We start from the raw sequence: 10,700 nt of genomic DNA, 5'->3' as shown, positions 1-10,700 counted from the left end.
GTGTGTGTGTGTGTGTGAGACAGCATTCGTGAAAGGGTGGGAGGATGTCAGGTAACAGAGTAGGAAGACAGATGCATGCATGTCTGTATGTGTGCATCTATCACGCACATATGTGTATGTAAAAATTCTAGTTATAAAAACATACGAAGGAACTAGGGACTTAGCTGAGGTCTTAAGGTGTTTCTTCTCATGATCAGGTTCAAGGTGGGAAACCCGAAGTCATCATCCTAACTGTAGCAGGAAGGATCCAAAGTCCCACAGTGGCAAGAGACACTAACATAAGAGAGGAGCTGGTACCCCCGACCCCAGATCCTAAAAAAACATCTAGTACTTTCCTTCAAGTTCCCTCAGCTTCTAACCAACTAAAAATCAAAAGGACGAAAACACAAAGCCTAAGACATGGCAGGGGCAGGGGGGAAGGTGGGAGAAAATATTAAGTATTCTTGTGCCAACATCCTGCATACACAAACCTGGAGTGCTCCAGAAATTAGGTCAGGTTGGGTGTGGGGCATTAGGGGAGGAAATAGAAGAGTTCCTGAGGCCTGAAAAAAGAGGTAAACACGTCACAGAACTACATGAGAGTTTCATTAGACTCTAACTAAAAACAGAGAGGTGTGATTACTATTTCCAGCCAGTTTCCCCATCACGATAGTCATGTAACAAACCAAGGCAATGTCGGTCTTGAGCCAGACTCACAGAGTCCCCTGGCTCTGGCCCTGGCCTCAGTACAGTGTCTCTGCATTGCTGCTCCGGGGCCGTTTGATCTTCTCGATATTTTTCAGGATCATGTCATGTAGAGTGACCTGGAAGAAGAAAGCTCAGGGAATCACCCATCTGTTCTATACCTACCTCAAAAAAAGAACAAGACCCCTCCCCCACAAATTCCCAAACAATCTTTCACTTAATCCCAATCTCATTCATTTGAATCTAAATTTAGGATGGCTGCCCTACCTGTCTTATACCCCAAAACTGGGTATACCTGGGCCTAATAATAACTAACATTTATTGAGCACTTAACATACCAAGAATTGCACTGGGTCCTTTAATGTTATCTTACTCATTCTTAAAAACCATGTTGTGCAGTAGATACTCTAATATACATTCCATTTTAGAGATGGAGAAACTGAAGTCTGAGGTTTAACAACTTGCCCAAAGCCACACATTACAGGTAGAGTCGATTCTAAACCTAAGTCTGTCTAACTCTAACAACTGCATCTTCACCTCTACAACTATATTGCACTCCCTCCCACCCAGGTGGAAAGAAAGGAGATACCCAGCTAGATAGCCTCAATGACTTCACAGTTCTCAACACTCGGTTGATGAAGAGAATTTGTTCTACTTATTTTATCTCTGTCCCCAGACAGTGGCAAGAAATTTATCACCAGAACTAAGAGAAGCCAGAGCAACTGTGGGCAGGGGCCAAAGTCACTTACATATTGATTCCTTAGTTCTGATATGATGAGGCGAAGGCTGATATATTCTTTCTCATCAATCTCTGTCACGGTACGGCGGTAGTCCTCCTGAAAGAAGGGGCAGAGAAAGGCTGGTTCCCAAGGCCTGACTGTCCACAGGCAGCTCTTCCCCAGTAACAGTCACTCCTCCCTATCCTACCACTTCCACCCTCAGACCACAAAACCCTTACTTACCACATGGGGATATTTAGCTATTTTAGAAACCAATTTGGCTCTTGTAATATAATATCTGGAAGGAGAGAGAAGAAGAGGAAGCTGCAGGAGACCCTGGACAGCGCTTACCACCTCACCAGCCCCCAATTCCTGGGCCAAGCCCAAGGAGCCCTACCTAGAAATCTGGTCCAGATAAGATGCAGCTTCACTCTCAACAGTCCTTAATTCTGCAACTGTCTCCTCCTGAAAAAAAAAAAAGCCCAACAGTGAGTCAAAACTCACCTCCATGTCACCCCACAGCAGACCACAGAGAAAGGAAAAACAGATAAAGCAGGGAAGATGAAAGTACAATATCTCCTAAACCTTCCTCTCCAGTGTATAATACAAGCACATTACCTGAATGGACACCCCAAAGTTGTTCCCATCTTCTATCCTAGGAATCAGGAGCTGTACCCACATTTTGACCTGTAGGGTGAGGAGACCAAAATACATAAAGACCATGGCTTTTTCTGCTAACACCATGAAGTATATAATTCATGCTGCTGGGGCCAGATGCCAGGAGCACAGGAGCCAATACTTAGTCTGCCAATACCTGTATCACCACCATGCCTCCAGCCCCACCATCCATCATTTTTCATAGTTCAAGCCAGGCTGCTTGAAGTCAGCCCATACACAGGTCACTAGCCTCTGCCTCACCGTGTTGCATTTCTCAATCAGCAGCCGGATCTCAGGTTTCACTTTCTCAATAATGTCGACCAGCTGCTGGTTGCTTTTTAGCATCCCATTGGGCATCACAAACACCTTGGTTCCTGGCAGGGACATGAAGAAGGCCAAATGATTGGGGTGGGGGGGCAGGACATAGCATCCCCCACCTTTCTTTTTCCCCAGACCCATGAGATGCCATGACCTCTGCCTTTTACACAACTCTATCTACGAACCATGACACCACCAACAGAATCAAAGAGAAAATGTATGGATTAACAAGTGAATGTCTAAAGTATTCTCAAAGTCTGAAGAATAAGGAAATTAAAATACGCTCTAAAGATTTAATGTAGCAACTGTTATTGAAAAGGAAAAAATAACATAAACTGGGACTTCTGTGAAAAATCTGCAATGTGTAGCCACCCTCAGCCTCTCTCCTTTGGCAGTTCACACAAAGTCAAACCCTCCCTGTTCACTGGAAAATTAGGTTGAGAGTGCTAAACAATGACCATGTTTGGAAGACGTGGGAATGATAACTCTGGGAAATAAAATCAGATCCTGCTACCAGGCCAGGAGAACACCAGATCCATCCTGCTTCTCAAGGCTGCAAGCCAAAGCATGGGTGGGGTGAGGCAGGATGGCTCTTACCTTGGAAGGCCTCTTCACACTCATCCAACCTTCGCTTCTTGTAAGTGGGCTAAGGATATGAAGAGACAGGAATTAGCCTGCTCCCAACGCTCACATCCCTATCACAAGTAATACTTCAAGCAAGTTTAATCCCTTCTTTGACCCCATAGTTATCTTATTAATTTATGCACAACTTACTAAGCACATACAATGCTTTAAGAAAAGGTTCTTGCCACAAAGCAACTTACATTCTAGTTGGTAAAACCAACCTTTCACACAATATTACCATATTAAGAAAGTAGAGAAGATGGGTGGATACTATAAACCATAGGGAAAAAAGAACTAGTCAATGCAAGGTAAATAAAATTAAGGGAATATGTACAAATCTGCTGGTTCCACAAGGAAACATAATATTCAGAGAAGAAACACGTATTTAGCACCTACTATGTACTAGGAACAATGCTAGGTGCTGGGGATACAAAGATGATTAAGACAGAATTGCAAATCCTATCAGTGAGACAAAAATGTAGACAGAGAACAACACAGTGTCATCAGTGTTATAGAATGTGGACATATAACTGATAAGGACTAGGAACTAAAGCTGCACAATAAAGATAGGGACTGCAGTTATACACCAAGAAAAACTACTGATCCCATAACAAGACTCAAGACATTGAAACAGGTAAGAAAAGTCTTGCTTAGAGCCATGAGGACAGACCAGATAACCTGAGGGAACCTGTAGCTATCAGTCTACTTGAAACTCACTCTTAACACAGAGTAGCATTAGCAAATTCACCCCATGCTATAAATGAAAATCAGGGTCTAAAGGGGGTGTACTGTAGCCATCATGTCTGTGCGAGTCCTCATTCCCCGATCCAAATCCCACTGTCTCCTTTGTACATGTTCAAACTGACCAAGAAATAGAGGACAGAAAACCTTTTGCTTCAGAACTCAAAGATAAATATAGGACACTTACACCGTCCAGTCCATCATGGCTATTGGTGAGAAGAATGGGGTCAGGGACGGGGAGATTCATATCTGAGTGGATCTGAGTTAGGTCATGGATGTTTAGGATTGGTTCCTGAAATAGAGAAGCCCCCCCTAAAAACATTAGTCTTTTCAAGATGAACAACGAATTTCAAGGGCAAGAAATGAGAGTGCTTTACAGGACAAAACAAAACAGAATCAAGACATGATTTGTCCCATTTGACAGAAAGACCAGGGCCAAAAATATCAGGAAATCTGCGGAAAAGAAAAGGGTCTCTCACCTTCAAAAAACTATCAAGTTCTAACAACTTCTTTGGGAAAAAATTTGCCACCAAGTCTTCTGCCTAAAGATGAGGAAAAATACATTAATAATCGTGGGATGGTCTCTCTCTATAGTCATCTCTTCTTTGGGAAACTCCCAATTATTAACCAACAGACATTCTTCTATTTATTTCACTCACCTCACTTGTGATCCGCTCCCTGAAAGAATCAACCTAAAATTAACAAAGAGCAATTCAGTAACAGAAAGTCAGTACCTGGCAACAGAGGTATGGGCTGGATAGGGAAACCCATCTAGCTGTCTTTGCCTCACCTTGTAATTGTAATGAGAAGCTGAGAGGCCCCCAGATTGCAAATACTTTATTTTTTTGCGGACCCATTTCTCCATCTCAGAAGAGGGAAGCAGGGCTTGAGGTCAGCACCTGCCGGTCTTCCCTCCCTCCCTGTGTCTGAGGCTGTCTGAGTTTGAGAGCAGACAAAAGACAAGTGGATAGGGGAGGTGTGAACTCATAAACGTGCCAACCCCCATCCAGACCTGGCCTACGATGAGGCAGGACTGACGCCAAAGGCAGGGGCAGCGGCAGCGTCCGGAGGCGGGGACGTTGTTGGGCTGGGGAATATCCAGCTGTCACTAGCATAAAGCACTGAGTTCACCACGTGTCCGCGGAAGTCCCCCCGGGGCTCTCCATCACCAAACGAGGTACTGAGGGCCACCCTATATTATCCTCTCCCCTGAAGCCGTCTCGGAGTGGGGGGCTGGGCTGAGCCGAGCGGAAGCTCAGAGCTGGTGTCCCCAGGGAGACAAAGACGCCATGGGGTGTGGGGAGCCGGTCAGATTGCTCTGGGATCGAAGCGAGGGGTAAGGAGGCCCAGGCCGGTGCCGCTACCTTGAGCTTCACTTCCTGATCCACCTTCAGCAACGAGGCCATGGCCGGGCCGGGCCGTGTCCGCTCCGCTGGAGACCGGAGGCGCTGTGGGCTCCGGGGAGGGGGTCAGAGGGACGGGAGGAATCTCGGCTGCTTTGGGGACGCGGCCGCCCTCGCTGGCTCACTCACTGCTCGCTCGCTCCCCCCCCCTCTCTTTGCCGTCTGCCCGCCCGCCTGGGGCCAGCTGCCTGCTGCCTGCTGCCTGATCGCTCTTGCTCGCCCTCCCGGCTTTCGCCTCTCACGACGGAAGTTACGTCACAGCCGATCGCCGGGGCTCCGGCGAGGATGCGCACGTGCTCTGCGCAGCCGTGCTGAAGTTTGGTGTTGGACTCTCCTGCCCGGCTCGCATTTCCCGGGATCCTGTGCCTGGTAAGGGGGAAGAAAAAGGAAGAGTGGCGGAGGCTGATATACTTAGAATTGAGTCTCAGAGAGACTTGGGAACTGTTTGACTCTCTGTTAGCCTCGCACTCGTCTTCACTGAAGAGACCTTCTTAGCCGCTGCTCCTTCGAGGGCAGGACCGACGACGCCGTCGCACCCCAGTGACGTCAAACCCAGGAAGCTAGCGGTCCCGGCGCTGGCTTCGCGGCGTCTAGCCTGCGATTCCTGCTGCTTCCTCCCGTTAGCCCTAGCTCTAGTGTTAGGCTAGAGCCAAACAGAAGACAAGTTTTTTTGTGCCAGGCTTCCCCACCTTTCTCCGCCACTTATTCTCATACACTTTCAGATCTCTGAAATCAACTGCCTTATGGGCAAATTGACGCCCAGAGTGGTCTGGGCTACACGTGATTCCAGTAAATTCTGGACCAGAACCCAGATCTCCTGACTTCTAGGACAATCCTGTGTCCATTTTCCTAATGGAAGGCAGAGACTCTGCCTCTTCGCTTACCCTCTCATTCGGTCTGTCTCAACATTGGTTATTTCGCTCAATAAAATGGGCCAGGACACAGCTAGGCTCTGGGACAAGACTGCCTTAGAGCCTAGAAATTTAATGTGAGTCACTTACATAAGTTAAAATCTTCTAGTAACCACACTAAAATGTAAACAAGTGAAATTAATTTTAGTCATATGTTTAACCCAGTTTAACCAAATATCATTTCAACATGTAATCAACATAAAAATATTAATGAGATCATATACATTCTTTTTTCACACTAAGTCTTTCAAAATCTGGTATGAATTTTACACTTCACTGCACATCTCAATTCAGAAGCGCCACATTTGCAGTACTGAATAGCCATATGTGACTAGTGGCTCCTGTATTGAACAGCACAGCGCTGGGAAATCAAAGGTAAACAAGACTCAAGTTCTCTGGTCTCATGGGGTTTAATACTGGGAAGGACACCAGAAGGTAAACTGACAACATAATTACAAAATTTGATAAGTGTTAGGAAACAAATGACTGATGTAGAGAATATACCAGGGGTCTATTTTAGATAGAAGGTCAACCAAGGAAGGCCTCTCAGATGAAGTCACAATTACGCTGAGATCTAAAGGATGTAAAGGGGTTAGCGTGGGAAGAGTAAGGGGATGAACCTTCAAGGGTATAGGTGCAGCACAGATAAATACCCAGGGAAGGAAAGAGGTTCTATTGAAGAAATTGAAAGACTAGTGAACTGGGGATGGGAGTGAAAGTGGGGTGGGGAGGGTTGTTAGGAAACAATTTGGACAAAGGCAGGTCCGGTCATCTGATTTACATTTTGGGGGTCACTGTTGCTGCTGAACATTTATCCTGGGCAGGCCTCTGTGCCAAGTGCAAGGGAAATGGTGGGAATATGTAGTTAAATGAAGTACGACTGACTATGGCCTTTGGAATCCGAGAGACGTAGCTTCAAATCCCACCTCAGCTCTTTACTACCTGCAATATATTGGTAAAATTACTGAAATGCTGAGTGTCAATTCCCTCATTTGTCAAATGGAATTTCAATCATTATTAATAAATAATATGTAATTCTGTAGGGTTGTTATGATGGAAGTCATATATATGTAAAAGAACTAGCGCAGTACCAGGACACAAGGCAGGTACTAGATACATAGTAGCCATTATCAGATAAGCGACCTGTTAGTGCTTAGCATGAAGAGGTTACCCCTTAAACTATATAATTATCACCCCTGCTTTCAGACTCAAAGTCCTTTTCCAGTTATTCAAGGCTACATACAACATAGTTCATATTACCTTTGTTCCTTATTAACATCTAACGTTTCTCCCTTTTCCCTCTTCTTTCTGTAACACTTGTCCCTAGAAATTTTTGAACTCTGATCTGGATCTTCAGCAATGCTCTCCCAAATAACTTCACCCTTTTTTAAGTATGCCATTATTCTGCATTTCTTTCAGAATTAATAATTTCAACTTGAAAACTTACTGTTTGTGCTTGTTGAAATATGGCTTTGTTCTCAGATAATTGTGTTTTGTCTTCTACAAGTAGATTATAAGAAGACACACTATCCTTCCTCACTCCCATTTACTCCAATCAGGCATTCACATTCCATGTTATCAATGAGATAGTTCTTGTTAGGTTACCAATTACTTCCATGTTGACAGCACCAGTGGTCACTTCTTCATCTTTCTTGAATCTCTCAGTACTCAACACCTGTATGCTAGATTTATTTCTCCAGCCTGACATCTAACAGCTCCAGTTGTCTACTTGACAACTCTACTTGGATAGCTAAGAGGCATCTCAGACTGAACATGGCCAAATCAGAATTCTCAATTCTCCCACACACCTCTTACTTTCCTGCTCTTTCCCATCTCAGTAACTGATATAACTGTCCACCTAGTTGTTCAAACACCTATCAACCTTGATTCCTCTCTTTTCCTCATCTTCCTGCATTCAACCACCAGCAGGTCCTGTGAGCTTTACCAGTATAACGAATCCTGTATGAGTATGCTTTTCTCCATCTCCTCACTTGTTATCCTAGTCAAAGCCACTGTCATCCTTTGCTAACACTATTACAATGAACTATCTAGTGTCCATTTTCACTCTTGCCACCCCCCCCCACTAACACATTCTATTCTCTACTCACACCCAAATTATCTTTTTTTTTTTAAGATTTTATTGGGGAATTAGGGGAGGGGAACAGCTCTGGGGAATCGAGGGAAGGGGAACAGACAAGTTGCTGTCCTTTTTGTTCTTCATTCTACTTGTGGAGGACATTGCTTCACTGGCCCATATTGGTATTATCATTGAGCTCTTCCCGGGTGAGGCAGATCGGTCGCTGGCCACTGAACGGCCACTCACGAGGGCTCTTGGCAGCTCACACCGGCTGCCAGGCCGCTCATGCTGGCTGCTGGCCACACACGGTAGCTTATGGCAGCCCACTGCAGCAGGGGCTGCAGCCTATGCCGTCGACGACAACTCACAGCAGCCCAGCTCCAGGTCAAGCTGTTGTTCACCATCTCAGCTGTAGAGGTGTCACTGGCCCTCATGTGGGATCCAAACTGGGGCCCTGCTGCTCAGAGCTGGCGTCCCAAGCCTACTCTTACCCAATGCTCCACTCGACCGGCCCCCAAATTATCTTTTAATATGTCAACTACAGTTATGGCAGTATCTACTAGAACAATAAATATGTAGATATTTATTTATATATCTGTGACTTAGAAATCACAACTCTAGAAACATACCCAACAGAAATGCATAAATATATTCACCAAGAAAAAGAACAAGAATGTTCATAACAACACTATTCACAATAGCCTCAACTGGAAACTACTCAAATGTTTCTCAAGAGTAGGATAGGTAACTAAATTTTAATATATTCACACAATGGAATACCGCATAGTATTGAGAATGAATGAACGAAAACTACACACAAGATGGAGGAATCACAATACTGAATAAAAGAGGGACGTTGGGGAGCTGGGTGAGAAAGATGAAGGGATTAAGAAGTACAAATTGGTAGTTACAAAATAGTCACAGGGATGTAAAGTACAGCATAGGGAATACAGTGAATAACGTAATGTGCCAGGTAGGTACTAGACTTTCTGAGGGGATCACGTCATAAATTATATAAATGCTTAACCACCATGCTGTACACCTGAAACTAATATTAAAATATTGAATGTCAACTGTAATTGAAAAATAAAATTTAAAAAAGAAACCAAAAACGAGTACATACTGTATGGTTCCATTTACATGTTCAAAACCAGCCTGTGGTGTTAGAATTGAGGATATTGTTTACCCTTGTGGTGAGTAGCAACTGGAAGGGGGCACAGGGCAGGAGAGTGGAGTGCTGGTTACATGGGTGTGTTCATTTGTGAAAATTCACTGAGCTGTACACTTAACGATTTGTGTCCTTTTCTCTATGTATTTTATACTTCAAAGTCAGCCAGATTATGTCTCTTCCCTGCTTATCACCCTTAATAGTTTCCCAGCTAACAGAGAGGCCCTCCTGAACCCCCCAGTTGAAGTAACTCCACCCACCCTTGCCCCACTTGTTCTCAATCACATCATCCTCTATTATTTTCCTCATCATACCTACTATATTGGTTTTTTGCTATAACAAAGTACCACAAACCAGGTGGCTTAGAACAAGAGAAATGTGTCGTCTCATAGTTCTGGAGACTGGAAGTCAAATCAAAGTAGCCGGTCCGTGCTCCCTCTGAAGGAGCTAAAGAAGAACCTGTTCCAGGCCTCTCTCCTAGCGCCTGGTAGCCTCAGGTGTTCCTTGGCTCGGAGACAACTGTCTTCTCTCTGCATCTCTTCCCTCTGTTTATGTCTATTGTGTGTCCAAATTGCCCCTTTTTATAAGAACAGCAGTCATATTGGGTTAGGGCCAACCCAATGACTTCATTAACTTGATCATCTACAAAGACCCTATTTCCAAATTAGATCACATTCACAGGTACTGGGGTTAGCACTTCAACATTTTTTGTGGGGGACACAATTCAACCCATAACACCTACCATTATCTGAAATCATGTTATCCATTTGTTTATTGTCAAAATCTCTCCTCTAGAATACAGACTATTAGAGCAGTTCACCAATGTATTCCCCCCAGACCTAGAAGAGTGACTGGCACATAGTAGGTCCTCAATAAATGCTTCTTGAATTGATGACTTAGGCTATGTTGTTGATTATTCACACTATACATACTGACTGTCATACATTCTCCAAGCAGCAGGGTACACAGAGAGTTTACTATTTGCCAGGCATTGCTCTTTGTATCTCATATTATTAGATCATTCAATCATCACACTACCCTATGTGACATACACTATTATGTTCACTTTAGAAATAAGAAAACAAGATACAGAGTAGTTGAATAACTTGCTCAAGGTCAGTGTTGGTGAATGACAAAGATAGACTTTGAACCCAGGCCGTCTAGACTTTCAAACCTCAGTTGTAATCTCTATACACCCTACCTCTCTAGAAGCCCATTACATCTCTGCCTTTTTGAGACAGTATTAGTGGCAGCCAACCAAGCAGGAAGAAATGTAGGACTGTGAAGCAGCCACACCAGGCCTAGGTGAGAATTCTTTGGGAATGATTCCACTCACCTTTGGGGGGGGGGGTGTCTCATGCTGAAAGATCCAAGAGGAAGAAGAGTTGTAAAAACGAA

The 10,700-nt window shown here is 44.4% G+C and overlaps 1 protein-coding gene across 2 annotated transcripts; it reads right to left on the bottom strand.

Annotated features, from left to right (window-relative positions):
* Positions 1-563: 563 nt before the first annotated feature.
* On the bottom strand, positions 564-5,408 carry PSME3 (proteasome activator subunit 3). Of its 2 annotated transcripts, none has more exons than XM_019666984.1 (11): positions 5,108-5,408; positions 4,403-4,435; positions 4,223-4,285; positions 3,931-4,035; positions 2,976-3,024; positions 2,322-2,434; positions 2,022-2,090; positions 1,801-1,868; positions 1,647-1,701; positions 1,434-1,520; positions 564-803 (listed from the first exon to the last, which is right to left on the bottom strand). In XM_019666984.1, exons 1-11 carry the CDS (start codon positions 5,147-5,149, stop codon positions 723-725), a joined length of 765 nt encoding a protein of 254 aa, XP_019522529.1. In that variant the 5' UTR covers positions 5,150-5,408; the 3' UTR covers positions 564-722. The 2 variants fall into 2 exon arrangements, with proteins under 2 accessions (XP_019522529.1, XP_019522530.1); XM_019666985.1 differs by lacking the exon at positions 5,108-5,408 and adding an exon at positions 4,534-4,745.
* Between the last annotated feature and the right edge of the window lie 5,292 nt (positions 5,409-10,700).

The sequence above is a fragment of the Hipposideros armiger genome, unplaced genomic scaffold, assembly GCF_001890085.2.
Source record: "Hipposideros armiger isolate ML-2016 unplaced genomic scaffold, ASM189008v1 scaffold_482, whole genome shotgun sequence".
Taxonomy (NCBI): domain Eukaryota; kingdom Metazoa; phylum Chordata; class Mammalia; order Chiroptera; family Hipposideridae; genus Hipposideros; species Hipposideros armiger.
Note: the sequence above shows the minus strand (reverse complement) of the source record. Positions and strands in the feature narration are given on the sequence as shown.

Coding starts and splice junctions, on each gene's coding strand:
- PSME3 (XM_019666985.1), bottom strand. CDS start 4,608: ATGGAGAAATGGGTCCGCAAAAAAATAAAGTATTTGCAATCTGGGGGC. Junction 1,869..2,021: donor ACTTTGGGGTGTCCATTCAG/GTAATGTGCTTG, acceptor TTTTTTTTTCAG/GAGGAGACAGTTGCAGAATT. Junction 1,702..1,800: donor TATCTGGACCAGATTTCTAG/GTAGGGCTCCTT, acceptor CTCTCCTTCCAG/ATATTATATTACAAGAGCCA.